At 46.5% G+C, this 15,974-nt stretch overlaps 1 protein-coding gene across 1 annotated transcript in view; it reads right to left on the reverse strand.

Annotated features, from left to right (window-relative positions):
* Sim1 (SIM bHLH transcription factor 1) overlaps nt 1–13,997 on the reverse strand; it is an 80,274-nt gene extending 66,277 nt beyond the window's left edge. Inside the window, exons 1-4 of the mRNA XM_008822936.2 lie at nt 13,370–13,997; nt 3,928–4,010; nt 677–766; nt 88–196 (exon numbers count right to left, since the gene is read on the reverse strand). Coding sequence (XP_008821158.1) covers nt 88–196; nt 677–766; nt 3,928–4,010; nt 13,370–13,544 — 457 coding nt within the window. The 5' untranslated portion in view covers nt 13,545–13,997. The remainder of the gene's footprint in view (nt 1–87; nt 197–676; nt 767–3,927; nt 4,011–13,369) is intronic.
* Nucleotides 13,998–15,974: the final 1,977 nt, after the last annotated feature.

Consider the following 15,974-nt stretch of genomic DNA (forward strand, 5'->3'; position numbering starts at 1 on the left):
CGACGGGCGCCCGAGCGGGGGGCAGGCGGCGGGGGGGGGGGGGGGGGGGGCGGGGAACGACACGTCCCAGGCACATGTCCGCCTTACCCTGCACAAAGTGAGAGTGGTAGGGCTGATGTGCAGTGAGCACTGCTGTCATCTCATCATGGTCAGCAGGGTGGATGTACTCATAGATGCTGTTTCCGGTCAGTTCTACCTATAAAGAGGAGGGGATCACCATCTCTGCAGTGGTACAACAATGCCTCAATCGGAAGCTGAAAACTTGGGCCTGGGTGTCTAGAGCACCATGAGGACAGAAGCCAGCAACCTGGCATAGGCTCTGATGCTTGCTACCTGTTACAACTTATCTAAACCTCAGCTTCCTTACTTGTGAAATAATCACAGTATCAGTGGTGGTGAGAACAATAATAGTCACAGTAGCAACCCTCAAAAATGCTTTGGTAAAGAGAACATGAGATAAGTATGGAAACTCCTCCCATCATGTCTGCCTTATGGTGAGAATTTTAAAAAGCAGCAACTGTTTGACCCTGGAGTAGAAACTAAAGGATAAAGGAAGTTCAGAGGTAAGGAAATGGAGTCCTCCTATCACCTGAGAGGTTTTCATTCCCCAAGCAAATAGACACTTCCAACTTTGTCTGTGAACACTGCAGGCTGGAAGGTTGGACCACTCACCTACCTGAGAAAGGCCCAGGTGAACTGAAGCTGTCTCTGAAATGTACATGATCTTCCCATCTGGGGCCACCACGAAGATAAAGCCATCCAGGGTCTGGGGAGGCAGAAATAGAGTGAATTAAGAGGTCTGGAGAAGTGAGGCAGGGAAAAGAGAAGTTAGAGACAGTTACAGTGCAGAGAGATGGAGCTGTGACTGACTTCACAACAGGACATAGAAGCAGCTGCAAGAATCTCTTCTTTGGTGTTTTCCAAGTTTGTAAGCATGTAGCACACTGGTAGAGGCTGTGAACAAAGCTGATGCCCTGTAAGACTCAAGATCCACTGAAAGAGAAAAAAGACATTCTGTGGTGGCCATACACAGAAGTTTTAGGTGCTGGGGAGAAGTAACAGCCCTCCAGAAGAAGTAAATGAAGTTTTCTGGAATGGTGGTTACTGTAAGAACTTGTTGTTGAAGGGCTCCATAGTGCCAGTTACCCACAATAACAAAGGCTATAGCCAAGCTTGGGAAAGATCCAGTGCATCACACACTAGTTGACATGGGAGAACTGGCAGTTTAAAATTTGTAGACAGAAGCAAACTGGTCATGACTCTGGAAAGGGTTCAGGAGAGGGGATTCAGGAGATAAGAGACTTGCCTGAGCTGCAAGCAAGTCCATAGAGTGGTGTTACCCTGTGTATGTTTGTATGTATGATGCATCAAGCTGTCAGGATCGTTCTGAAGAAATGTTTTAGACTCTCCCTGTCCTTTCATCTCTGTGAATGAGGCCTGGAGACTTAGAATGACTCACACTCTGCCCTCAATGAGCAAGAAGTCCCACAGAGACAACTGGCCTGAAGATAAATGTGTTGACTACACAGCTAAATAGATGGTGCTGAAGAAGCAAGAGACCTAGAAGCTGAGCATCACAGAGGCCTTAAAAAAACTTGATATTTGAGTAGACTGTTGGAAAGAAAGTTTGGACTAAAGAGCATCTCAGGCAGAAGAAATGATCTGGTAAAGGCAGAGACTGAGGGAGAGTGGATAAGTGTTAAGAGGTAGTAAGTCTGGTGTATGAGAGATGGAAGCTGCAGAAGTACATCCTCAATGGATTTTTGGAGTTTGGAATAACAATCTGAGGAACTGAGGAATCTGTAGTTGTTCCTGCAGGCACTGGAATTCCAGCAGAGATTTCTAGGCAAGAGAATAATATATTTTGATGTACTCATTTTCCCGCAGAATGAGCTACAGGAACAGGGATAAGGAGAACACAGAGCTGCAGTAGAGATGATCAGATCTGAAATCAAGTGCTCACAAGGCAAATGAAGAAAAAAGGAGAGCCTAATTTAATGATGGTACTAAATGTGGATAGCATGCTAATTGGTGGCAGAGAGAAAAGGCTAACCTCCTGGTTCCAATAAGGATATTAAGCAGAAAGTGGCACCATTAACTAAGACTGAAAGTTTGGGGAAATGGAGATTTTCTATGATTGGAAGCCTGGGGGGAGGGGAGATAAGACATTCTTGTCTTAGATGTGTCAGTAAGAAACAAAGGTCTGTACCTCAGGAAGAGGTCCAGACTGGAGAAACCAACTTCAGTCATGGGGACCAAAGAGTTCAGGTGGAAGTACTTGTTTAAATACCCCTAGAGGTCTTAAAGTTCTAAGAGAAGAAACAGAGTTAGGATCCTGTCCAAATGACATCATTTGCAGCACAGTCAATGTGGAAATTGTTTTAAATGAGACAAGCAGAAAAGAAGATAAATTGAGAAAATTGTGCTATTGCAAAAACTCAGGGAAGAGAAGAATGTTGTAATTAGTATCACCTCCTTCCCATCTTTGCCCAAATGTCAGTTTTGCCGTGAGACACTGGGTCCATCCTGATTTTAAAAACCATTCTCTTCCTTCTTTTCTTATTTTTCTCTACAGCTTCTATGGCACCCCAATTACTATGCAACCCAACTGTTTGTGTTTGTTAGACTGCCTTTATTGCCATTCAAATGTAAACAACATGAGGGCAAGGCTTTTTTGTCTGGCACACAACTGATCTTCCTGTGTTTGTAACCTGAACAAGTCCAAGTAAGATGTGCATCCAATTCTTAATATCAGAATGTGATGGAGCCTGTGAGGAACACAATGAATGGGAGATGCCAGTCTGCAGGAATGTGGGGGCCGATATTCAGCAAGAGCTAGAAGGGATAAAAGATGTTTGGGTTTTGCTTTCTTGCGCTTATCACTGGGAGAAAGTAGCTGGAAATATGGAATGGTAGCAGGGCAGATTGCAGGTACCTCATCTGAAGTAAGGTGCTTTAGTGAAGGTAGCTATGGGCTTTCTGGATAAATTCAGAAAAGAGGCCAGATTAGTGGGGGAACATTCACCCCAAGCCCTTTGTTCTGGAAAACTAAACTCTCTTTGGTGTTCTGGAGAGACTGGAGAAAGGACTATTGCTGGATATAGCTCCTGCTGGCTGATTTCCACTATTCTTGTTAGGTTCCTGGCTACCACTCTAGGAGTTCCGGGTGGACTTGAATAATAATAAAGAGGGTGCAGTGTGGGGAAGAAGTGTCAAACCTAAAATGCGGTGGGGAATTTTGTTATTTAAAAATATTTGTTCTGCGGCTTAAGCGAGCAACAGGCAATTTAAAACCATATGCACTGTAAATAACAAGGTAACCGGGCCACCTCACATTAGCCAAACTCATCCTGGGGGTGTGTGTGCGCGTGTGTTGTAGAGTTTGTACAGAGCCTGGACCAGTAGGATGTTGTAGAAAGGAGGAAGCCTGGGAACTGCCGGGAAGAGAAGAAATGAGTTGCTGCGGCAGCTGGGTCAGGAATGTGCCGCCTTAAAGCGCGGTCAGGTAGATTCCTGTCATTTCCTTTGCGAAACCTTCATTTTAGAGGGTTCCTCAGCCCTGTCCCTGAGGCCTGGAGCATTGCGATCCTGTTTCCTCAACCGAAAAGCAACCAATGGTGCCCGCTCCCTAGATTGGAGACCTGCTGGGACCTTGCGGAAATATTTTTCCAAACCCACAGTCTTGGTGATCCTTCTGCCTCCCGCTCAGTCTGGGAAGGCACCACTGGTCTATCCTCACCCAGCTAGGTAAAAAGCGAAGATTTTAAACTTTAGAGGAGCTACTGGGGTTTGGATCCTCCCCCGCACCTCCGCCTCTTTTTTTTTTTTTTTTTTTTTTTTTTTTTTTTTTTTTCCAAATTGGTGGGGTTTCCTGAAAAACCCAAAGCCTGGGAGCTGCCTAGGCATCCCGGAGACCTGCGCCTGTACCTGGAGTAGATGAGAACCGAGTTCGCGGCCAACGTTGTCCAGGGGGCTGGTCCGACTCGTGTGGCCCCATGCCTCGCCAAGCCCTGTGGAGACACACAACCTCAGCAAAGAACCCTGGCGGGCTACTGTGTGATCAGGGTTTGTTTCACTCTGCGAGCCGAGCCGGAGTAGCGCGACTGACGGACCCTCTCCGGCACCAAATTCCACCTTGGACCTGGCTCCTCCGAATCTCCAGACCTGACTGGATTTCTGGAAGGAGGGAAAGCCAGGGTCCTCTTGGAGCTCCTGTCTTAAAGGACTTCAAGTGGCCTCCACCTAGACAGGCCAATTCCAGCACTAACTTTCGAGTTTCCTATGTTTATGGAGATGAGGTACACTATATTTCCCCGCTCAAAGTTTCCATCTGGAGCCAGAGAGTCCTCACTCAGCCAACCATTGCCACCCAGAGAAACCATTTCTACCGAGAGAAACCTGAGGCCTGAGGCTACATCTGCTCAGTCCCTGGCAGCCTTTCAGATTGGCCTCCTGACTTTCTAGACACCCTTCTTCCTTGGCCCCTGACTTCACTCTCCTAGGGCGAGAAAATCTTTTTATGGTTTACTTCCAGCCTGTCTTTCACCAGCATCCGGTTTCAAAGGTTCCTCTCCTTCTCCGTCCTGCCTTAAGCACTCCTTAGTCTCCAGATCCCATTCCCAAAAAACACCACTGACTTTTCTGGAGTTAACAACTGGGCAGTTTTTTTTGTTTTGTTTTGTTTTGTTTTGTTTTTCTCTACTCTGCATATGGAGAGAATCGGTGGTTTCCCTGTTTCTTGGTCCATTATAAACAAAGATAGCCCATTCCACCCCTTTGTAATACCATGGTTATCTTTCAACCCTTTGCCACAAACTTTTTTTCTACTGATGTTTTAAAAAGTAGTCTTATTTTTAATTAATATAAAATATTCTATACTGCCTGTGTCCAGAAAGAAAAAAAAAAAAGAAGACATGTTCAATCACTTAGTAATAACCTATACCTGTGCTGCTGATCAAATTACTTCAACTAGATAGCTAAATTATTTCATTCTTACATCATCAAATAAGGTCTAACCATTTATTTTTAAAGGTAAAATCTATTATTCTTACATCGTCAAATAAAATCTAACCATTTTTAAAGAGATGGTCTATTTCATTAGAAGCAAATGCTCCAAAGAAGTACACAATGATAAATACACTTGAATTACAATATGGGATGGTGAAGAATTTTTCATGATAAAACACTGAGTTAGACTTTTAAAGGTGTTGACTAGGAGCTGCTTCCTAAGCAAGTGATCAAAACCCTGGCATCAGTACAGAGAGGCATCCCTTAAGCTCAAACAGGGTCTTTCAGGGTGTTTGCACATCTAAATAAATCTAACGATTTCTGTGCTGCTCTGCAAATACAGATGCTCCCTGCCCAAGACTGCCTCTTCTCCTTCCCTTTTCTCCCTCCCTAGCAGCTTGAACCCTCTTAACTGTGTAGCATGCCCAGCTTCCCTCCCCTGAGTAACTCCACTGTCCTGGCCCTAGCCTAAATATCTTCCCTGAGGAGTCCAAAAGGCCAGGCCACAGCCACACACCCCTTTGCACTGTCAACTTTTCTACCTGGCTCCTCCTGAGTGGGCCAAACCTATCCTCCTCAGTTTCCAATAGGACTGGTTAGGTTTTGGTCCCTGCTCAGACATGCCCACCCAGGAGTAGCTGGAGGATTTGAGAAGTTGGCCCACTAAGAAAAAAAGAAAGGACTCAGCTGAGAGTGCTGAAGACTGGCAGAGCCCTCAAAGTCCTGAAAGCCAGAAGTTGCGCTGGAGCACTTCCGCATCCTCCAGCTGAGGAGCCTGAAGTGTCGTGGAGACAAGTTCCCCAACTCCGAAGCAAGTGAAACCTGCGTTTGGGGCAGTAAACTTCCACTGAACTATCAGGCCCTCCTGAAGCGGTTAGCCTCCGGTCTCCGAGATTTGAAAATCACCCTGTGGGTTCGGGGGTGGAAGGAGGGGCAGGGGGCGGGAGAGTCGAGTAAAAATTCCTGGCTCGCCGGGTCGCGGTGGAGCGCGCCTATAGTACCAGCACTTGGGAGGCAGAGGCAGGCGGATCTCTGTGAGTTCAAGGCCAGCCTGGTCTACATAGTGAGCTCCAGGACGGCTGGGGCTACAAGGAGACCCCGCTTCAAAAGGACAAAAAAAAAAAAAAAAATTCCTGGCTCAAAACTCCGTTTTTCCTGGTAGGTATGTGCTCTCTTTAGTATGCACCTATAAGGGAAAATAAGACTCCCCACAGATGAATAAGCAGCCTGAGCTGAGGACTAACCTGGCGTCCCTCGCCCTCCTCCTAGCCTCTCTCTCCCCCTACACATGCCCCCTCCCACCACACACATAATCCTTTGGAGAAGTCTTGTGCTTCCACGGTGTGCTGCTTTCTCTTTTTTGTCCGGAATGGAAACTTGTCACACGGTTGAATCTGGGTTGATGTTTTCTGTGGAGCTGGCTGCCCAGGTCTATCTATAGAGTTCTCCTAAGTAATGCCAGGGCCCACCTTGCCCTTCAAGGTGTGGAGTGCTCCTCCCCAAACCAGATCAGGGCTCCCCTTCCCCAAAGTCTTCCCCAAAGTATTGCCACCTACCCTCCTGCCTCTTGCCTTGGGTTAGCACCCCAGCACCCATTTTCAGTTGGCGAGTGGGTAAGCTGAGATTTCTTTTCTGCACTTGACCTACCGCAGAAAATTTGCAAATCCTTTGATTGTCTGTTTAAAATAAGGAGGACCAGCTTCCTTTGCAACGGGATTACAGTGAGAACAAGATCTAAAGATTTCCCTGTAATTTGGTGAGGCGGAGGGAACAGGGTTTTGCAAAGGAGCAAAAGAGTTCTGTGAGGGAGGCAATAACTAAATCAGGTTTAGACAAAGGGATTTTCCCCAGCTAAAGTGTCTGAAGACAAAGGAAAACATAATCTATTTTGGAAGAGTTCCAAGATATGCCACATTAACCTTAGCAGATAAATTTTGCTTCTCTCAGGCCCCTCTACTCCCTTAAAGTCTGGTTTATCATATTTACATAAGTAGCATTAGAAGGGATGTATCTATTATAGATCTAAAGGGCTAGCTCACATTTCATGTGAGAATCCAGGCAAATTTCACTGTTGCTTTACCCTTGGTGCACGGTTGAGCCATTTCCATTTAAATACCCCCTGACCCAAGGATTACCTCAATGGACTGACTGCACGGGTTTTGTAATTTCCTGAAAATGAGATTTCGATTTATAAAACAAGAAACCAATTAGTAACCAAATGAGGCGAAGTAGATCCACTAAAATTGACCTAATCCCACCGGCACCATTTAGGCCCGTTCTTGGCGAATGAATGATGAGCCCCAGTCTACCGTGAACTCAAAGAGACATCCAGCTGTGTTATTGCAAGCAGCAAAAATAAATTGATCGAGCTTTTCCTTTGAATGAATTTCATGCCCTTGACAAAATATAGATTACAGACTAGGCATTGTCACCTCCATCACTCAGACAGGAAGAGAAGAGCTTTTTCTAATTGTTCTTGTTCCTTCTTTCCTCTCTTCCTTTTAATTTATCAACACTATATCTCCATGGAAATGTGTCCTCCCCAGAGTCCATCCCAGTAACCATTATCCGCCCAGTGCCTAGTATGCCTTTCAGACCATAGGAATGTTGAAGCTGGAGGTGTCCCGTGACCCGATTTCAACAGCGAGAAAAACTCTTGCTTATCTCTGCTAAGTTCAAGGTAGTAGCAGCTACCAGAGTCTTCCGCCTGCGGATGGTGTGGGAAGAAGGGCTGGCCCAGGGAAGTAGTACCGACAACCCTAAACCTAGTGTATTCTGCCCTGCAGTGCTTGTGCGCACGCAGTTGCTGAGGCCGAAGCCGGGCATTTTCAGGTTGAGGACGAAGCGACCTAGGCGTTTGGCTTGGCGCAGGTCCGCAGCGGAACTCGCAGAAGAGGATCCTGGAATAGGTGTTCCGGGTCAGCACTGACTCCTGGCACAGCCCCTGCGCAGAGCGTTGCAGCACCCACCAAGGCGCACCGCTCGTCCGGGCTGGCGCTCAGAACTGTCCCGGCCGGCGCTCAGAACTGTCCCGGCCACCGCGCACTTGCGGGGTTCTGGAGGGCAATGGTGACAGAGTCGCGCTCCGTACCGGACCCCATAGCGGGTATCCTGCCTTTCTCCCCTGGTCTGTCGCTGCCTGAGCCCTTGCGTCTGTGTCGGGAACCACGTGTGTGAGTGTGCGTGTGAATGTGTGAGCGCATGTACGTGCGTGTATGTGTGTGTGTGTGCGTGTGTGATTCGGGAATAAAGGCGCCAAGTCACAGAGGCCATCCTGGTTGCTTCTTTCCAGCCCGGAGTTCAGGCTTCGGGTTGGGGACAGCCTGACAGCTTCGCTGTCTAACCCGCCAGCATCCGCCGCGAGGGAACCAACACTACCGGAAATAGAGGACAGCTAAGTCCCAAAAGATCCGACCTAAAACTGGGGACAAGTGTAGCGAGGAGTGGGCATGGAGGCCGATACCGTCAAACGAAGTCATCCCGGATTTCGGTCTTCGAGTGGCATAGACTTGGTATTGCTACCTCCTCAGAGACCCGTGCCACTGCAATGCTGCAAGGGACCGGCAGAACCCAGCCGAGCGCGCCCTCCTGGGAACAGCCCGAGAACCAGTCTCCGCTGAAGGTTTCGGTCATTCGTCCGACCGGAGTGGGCCGCTAGGCTGCACAAAGCTAGGTTCACATCCCTCAGCGGCAGTAGAGCCGTTCCCTCCTCTCGGTGGACCCCACCGGATCTGTGCGGAGACCTCTAGAACAGAACCTCAAAAGGAAAACCCACGCAACCAGCCGACCGTTAGCGGTAAACATCCCACTGTGGGAGAGGCGCACTGGAGACTGGGATAACACTGCGATCCCAGGTTGGATCAGAATCGCAAAGGTAGAGTGAATTCCAGGAAGAGCCACCCACTGTATGTTCTGCAGGAGAAAGAAGTTTGCTCTGCCCAACTCACTCTTCAAGCAAGCACCGTCAGAGTGCTGAACCGGTCCTAAATAATTGCAGTTCCAAGATCTCCACAATGAGTGACACCCCTCCCCCGCAGAAAATAATAGGTATTATTGTTAGTATCATTTTCTTGAGGAATACCTAGACCAGCTAAAGAACACAACACGAAAAGAATCCATGGACTTTCATTCGGAGTCCGCATTTGGCTTATAAAAGTTCCAAACTGCCAAGATCACCCAGAACTGAAATACAACAACCTTAGAAATCAGATCTGTCCTTTCATGTTTAGCCTGGTTTTAGCTTCAGGTGGGCAATTGTACCCGACTTAAAATCATCCACCATAGCTAAGATGCTTTGTCTGTTGTTTGTTTTAATTAGTGATATATCCCCTTTTAAAAAAAAAATAAAGTATTTTCTATTGATTGACTCTACAGTTTCTAGCACATAAATCTGCTTTGCACAGTTAATTCTTCATCCATTTAAAGTCAACATCAAAACTAGAATTAAACAAAGAAAACCAGAGTACAGCATAAACTGTGCTTAAATGAGGCTTCAAATGAGAAAAACTTCTGTACGAAAATAAACATGGAAACCTAATGCTCAATCATTTCCCTGAGTAGCAAGAAAAACAGCCTTAAATCACCCATCCACGTGGGAAAAGGGGCCTTTTTTTCTTTTTCACTTCTTTGACTCAAAAAGTGCACCGATTAAGGAATTCAGTCTTTGGTTTGCTTGGTATAGGGTCTGTGGAGTTTTGTTTAGTTATCCTTGACCTTTGTTAGTCTTTCCTGAGCAGTTACTAATTTCAACTCTGATGATTTTCATTTTCCAAAGACATTTTGACAATGAAGTGCAGCGATGTTACCAAGATTCTGAATAGTTGCAGACCTGAAACCATATCTGATGCTCAGTTTCCTGGGCGTGTCGCTATGCCCTCACCCAAAACTGTATCACAGCTGGATAACAAAGACTACTGCTTTAAAGTTGAATTTGTCCTGCTTTGCACACAAATAAGGTCATGCCATCTCTTTTTTAATTTTTGTCTCTCTGGAATTTGTAACATTAGAGACATGCATTTCTACATGCCTCAAATTTTCCTTTGCATGACTATTTCAGAATAGAATGCCAGTCATCAGAAGATATGCACTTTTAATGATCTTCTTCCTATTAAATCTCTAATGTCAATCAAATGCTTGTTATTTCCTCCTCTTCCTCATGCTCCTCATCCTCATCCTCTTCCTTCTTCTTCCTCCTGCTCCTCCTTCTCTTTCTCCACATTCTTCACCACCCTCACTTCCACCTCTTCTTGTTTTTAGTTTTTAGTTTATTTGTTTGTTTGTTTGTTTTTTAGATCTTGAACTTCTTACCCTCCAGGTCTATACCTCCCAAGAAGTAGGATTATAGGTGTGCACTACCACACATGTCTTAATGCTAATTCTTAATTATTCCAAGTACTTAAGTAGGGATCTCCTCTACTTCCTTGTCCTGCTCCTCCTCCTCCCTCTCCCTCTTTCCTACTCTCCCTCCCACCTTCCTTTCTTTCCCCTTCAATTGTTCAATTTTATCTACTCAGGTTAAAGAAAAAAATTAAAGCTAAAATATGGTCCCAGACAAAAACTATTAGACTGTGGGGGGGAAAAAAACTGTATACACAAAATGACTTTTTTTCAATTATTTCCCCGTTTTTTGTAGATAAATGTAGAAGATTTTTTTGTTTGTTCATTTAACCTTTTGGCACTACACAGTAGTATAAATGAAATGTGATATGAGCAAAACCAAGTTTTACAGTGTTGTTATGCCTATAACTATGTCATCAGATTTGTAATTATTTGAGGCTATACATCTTGCAAAATCCGTGTTGAATGTGATACGATATTTAACCATGATAAAATAGCTATACTTACCCGCAGAACAAATTTTTATTGAAGACCTATACTTTATGATAGGAAGGCTTCAAAATATGTGTACAGATGAATTTTGGCTTCCAATTCCATTTAACATCACGAAAAAGATTACAGTCGTAAAAAGTGTTCAGTTTTCCCCAATGTTTGAACTGAACCTTGTCCATCCACTACCTACAGACAAGGCTGAATCCAAATTTGGCACCCCCTGCAGGTAGTATCTGGTTCTGCGCTTGTCATTATTTCGCGCCTTTGAAAACTGCTGTTTTGTTATTGTTTGTTGTTGTTTTCTTTAATATTTTAATATTAAAATATCTTTAATATTTTCAGTTTGGGGGTTTTGAAGCTCATATAACCTCAAAATTAAAACTTCACCCGTAGGAGCCCTGTTTTGATGTTCTGATGACCCTGTCTAACTCGTCGTGTGGAGGCTCCCGGTGGTGAGTTGAGCACAACAGTAGCTGGAGAAATAAATGTACCTAGTTCACACATCGCTCATACCCATAAACTCACATTACCCTAAGAAGAAAAGGGAGGTGGAAGGGGGTTCAGGAAAGGGGGCTGAAGAAAGTACAATTGTCTTTTAAAGTAACCAAAGAGGAAGGCCTGGTCACCCAAGGGGATCTCAGCGAGAATCGTCACCCATACTCTTTTAAAAAATAATGCGTTTACTTTTGGTCCTTCTATTTATTTATAACACCTTTTTTAATTTTTAAGCTTAGTTCTTAAAGACGAATGCTTTGTCTCCTTAAAAAATAAAATAAAAGACCCTGCCCGATTCTCTCCAAATCTGTCCCAGGTCTGCATGAAGTCAACTAGGGTCTCTTGGCCTGGCGACTGCAGGGATTTGCCTAGTGAAGGCCGGGCGGGCACGCCAGCCCTCTATTCTTTTCCTGCGATTACTCGCAGCCCCCTGAGCCCCACCATATGCTGCTTCTGATCAAACAGAGAGCGACATAGGCACCAATAATTGAGGAGACCCAGTAGAAATCACGCAGAAAGGGAACCCACTGAGACCGCAGGAGCTGACAAATCACTGCTAATAATCCTGTTAGGAGCAGGCGGCCAGTGGAGTTCGCAATAGCTTTATTTTTATAAAGTAGGCACTGACAGTATAAAAGACAACTAGATCTCTTTTTTAAACAGAAGACAGGTGGCATAATGGTAATTTTCCCACGACTAATTCTCAGCACAGTTTAAATATGAAACACAGTTTTTGCTATATATGTCCTCCCTCCTTCTTAAAAAAAAAAAAAAAAAACACTTTTTAAATACTCTACGCTTTAATTCCTCTCTTCCCTGGATTCTAGGTTAGAGTCAAGAAAGAACTGCTCAAGAAACACTTTAAGGGGACCAACTCTAACAACACTGATGAGTTTGAGGGTAGAGATGAACTAATTGGAAGGTTATTTTGTAGTGCCCCCTAATTCACAGCATGTTTTGGAAGCTTTTACATCAAATCAAGCAAAGTAAAACTTCATCCCCAGAAATAGCTACTTCCCCCTTGAAAACAGCATACCTCAAACATACAAAACAAGTAACAATTTCTATAGGACAAAGAGTTCTTGTTTATGAACAAACAGGGTTATTTTTCTAGAAGTTTTGTTTGTCTAGTAATCACTGTTTTACATTTTCAAAACTCCTTTCCCAACAAAATATTTTTTTCATGTGTTTGTTACTTGGTAAAGACCAACAAAAGTGTGCTTTCCCTAGGCAGTGTTACCTTTCTCTAGTAAATACAGATGGTTTTGCACTGGACTGCATTCTGTGCAGGCTACCTTGCCCTCTCACAGGGAGTTTCGAGAATCGAAATTCCAATTTTAACTCAAATCTGGCTTTCAGCTATTCTAACTTCTAGTTTTTACAAAACAGTTTTCCTAGGATCTATTTGCCAATCTGACACCCAAATTCTGAGTTTTCTCTTCATTTTGACCATCTTAAAATCTTACAGATACTATCAAGGCCAGAAATGCAAATCAACAAGTTTCAGAATCTATGAACATGTTAAAAAAACAGAATTAATTTACTAGAAGCAGGCAAGAGACTGGTTGAATTCAGAACATATTGTTCATGCATGTGCCCACTCCTTTGCAGAATTGTACTTTTGGGGAAATTATTGTCTGGCTTCCCTAGCACCACGTATACCAGGCCTAGTCTACATGTAGCAAGCACATAATTGTGCAGTGCCCTTGTTTTCTGGATACGTTTTAATCAGAGGAACAGAAAGGACGGTCGTGTTTCCTTGAGTCAAGTATCTGAAATGTTGACAAAACCCGACTTCTTCCCAACCAAAAACATCCAGAAGCTGGAGAGAAAAGCTGGGGAAGTAGAGGGAGGCTTAGAAAAGGCAGAAGTTCAGCACTTTCTAGTCAAGTTACTTGGTTAAATTCCCCTCTGCTAAGAGGGTATACCTAAAGACCTGTGCGTTGTGTACCACTGTACCCTGCTCACTGGTGTAGGCATACTGCCTGGGGTCTCCCACCCCCTTCTCCTTTGAAATTCCATCCCAGCAGTCACTCACCTTCGGGGAACACCACTCTCATTTTGAGATAGCTGGTCGTGAGTCTGATTATGGATGCTTTGTCCAGCTGCGACGTGATAGCTGAGGGCAAAGGCAGTAACTTAGCCAGTTCGTAAAATTCACTGTTTTCTTTCTCTCTCCTTGTCCGGGCAGCATTTTTGGACTTTTCTTTCATGGTGTCTCGGTCTCCCTTTCTTCTTACAACGTAAACTCCACAGACTCATCCAAAACAAAAATTAACTTTCAATTAGCGATCACACTCAGTATAAATACAAAGCATAACTTTGAATGAAGAGGCTGAAGTCTGCGCCACAGATAGACTGGATTGACCGTATGAATAGGACAGCGTCGCAAACAGAGTATTTTCTTGGAAACGTTGAGTTTAAGTATAAGAAAGTTGCTGATCCAAGGCAATCTGGGCAATCTGGGCAATCCTAGGAAGTCTCTGGGAATCAGATGCTGGCAGGACTCCAGAGGAGCCAGCCTCTTCTTCTGTTCCGCCCTGAGAACCCCGATCCTTGGAAAACCGACATATCCCCGACGTTTGCCCTTGGGTCCAGCGGCACTGGAGTTGGCTGGGAGCCCCTTTGGGGAGAACTGGAATTCCGGGTAATTCTTTCAGGCCACTGTGAAGACAACAGCGTCAGAGCGTAAGAGATCTGCGGCTCGGCTGAACTCACACCTGGCCACAAAGTGTGAGTGGCCGGGAGGGTCTGGGCGCGCTGGGGCTGTGCTGGCCTTGGCCGGGGGTTCAGTTAGGACAAGCAGAAGTCAGCTCCCGGCCGCGCAGCCTGCAGACGGCTTTCACATCGCCCCGCCCCTCGCGCTGGGACCCCCGACAACTAAACACACGGCCAGGGAAGCCAGGGAAGCCAGTTCCCTCCAAGCAGAATTCCTCCACAGCACTCGGCAGTCTCGCAACACCCAACCTCGGCCAAGAAGGGCCGGGTACCTCCCCCAGGCGGGGCCCAATTCTAGAAGGTTCCTCAAAAAGTGACACTTAGAGCGTCAAGCCCTCTGGGATTCCCGTGGCGACCCGGAGCGCTCTCTCTCTCTCTCTCTCTCTCTCTCTCTCTCTCTCTCTCTCTCTCTCTCTTTCTCTGCCTGGCGGGGCGGTTGCACGCAGGACCCGCTGCGCCAGGTTAACAGGTGGCACACAGGATGCCCCATGCGGATGCCGGGGAGGGGGCTGCCGGGTCCTCCCGGAGCCGGATACTCGGGGTCTCCGGCTTCGCCTACCTTCTGGACTCACGCCCTGAGCAGGGTGCCGCGGCGCCCTTCTTCCAGCTGGACTCGTGCCCACGCGCCGGCCCAGTCACGGTGCTGGCCTCCCTGTCGCCTCCAGCAGAGGAGCAGAGCACGCCCGAGCTGCCTTTTTTCTTTTTTTTTTTTTTTTTTTTTTTTTTTGGGACGAATTAGATGAGGGATGTTTGGCAAGAGGTGGATGCGGGTTTGGGATTCACGAGGTGGATTTCGAATCTTCCTCGGCGCTGGCCACCGAGTCCGGATTATTCCTAATTGGGAGCCGCAAGCGCCCCCCCCCTCCCCAACCTGGGTAACTTCTTTTATAGCTTACAGGTTTAGCTTCAACTTCGCTCCCGGGCTCCCTTTCTCCCGCCCTTCTTCAATGCCACTCACTGGCCTCCCCGCTTCCTATTGGCCTGGCACGCCCCAAGGAGCGGCGCTCATTGGTCCTTCGGGCTGAGCGCTGAGAGCAGGCCCTGCACAGTCCCCCACGCGTCTGAACTCTGGGCTCTGGTCCTAAGACCTGCCTGGCAGCCCTTCAGCTGATAAGATGCCCGCGCCGGGTCGCCGCTGCCCTGCTGCCGCGGCTGCTCGAGACCCCTGAGGCCTCGTGGATGCCCTGCGCTTGGGCATCTCCTCACTGAGCCCTGCGCGCAGGCTGGAGGGTCCGAAGCACTCGAAGAGGCCGGCGACAGTCACCCCGATGGTGACTGAGATTTGCCCAAGGTCGGGCCCGGCCGCCGCGCCCCTCCCACCCGCGGGACCTGGAGCGGGAGACCGATCATGAACCTTATTCTTAATAGTGCCGTTAATGCCGAAAAAGAGCGTCTCTTTCTAAATGATTTGGGTTTGTGGCTGACCTGGTCGCTGTGAAAAGCTCTCCCTCGGCGGGGCGGGGGTTAGTTTTCCTAGGAGCATCAGAAGGGAATGAGGTGATATTTTAGGCCAAAACTTGGAGTGGTGGACATAGATGGCTCACAACAATGTTATCTTAAACGTTGATCAGTCCTTCAGGTTTTGTTTCAGGAAACAGAAGACCATCGTGAATATTCCTTCCAGAGAGAGTACAGTCCAACTGAACTTAAAACTTCATAGTTGCCCACCAGGAGCCTCTCAAACAAGTCCTATTGCTGACACTGCAGAGACCCTACATCATGAGGTGCCGTCACTTTTAGTCAGCAGAGAAAAGAAGGAGGGAGGGAGGGAGAGAGAGAGAGCACGCTAAGTTGCCCTAAAGACACTGGCTGCTGCTCGGAATCACTGGCCCAGACGCGATCCTAGGTTTCATTCTTCTGTTTGATATCTAGTCCACCTTTAAGAGTTTTTCGCCCAAAAAAAAAAAAAAAAAAAAAAAAAAAAA

This window comes from Nannospalax galili, unplaced genomic scaffold (assembly GCF_000622305.1).
Source record: "Nannospalax galili isolate Female #2095 unplaced genomic scaffold, S.galili_v1.0 scaffold448, whole genome shotgun sequence".
NCBI classification, from domain to species: Eukaryota; Metazoa; Chordata; class Mammalia; order Rodentia; family Spalacidae; genus Nannospalax; species Nannospalax galili.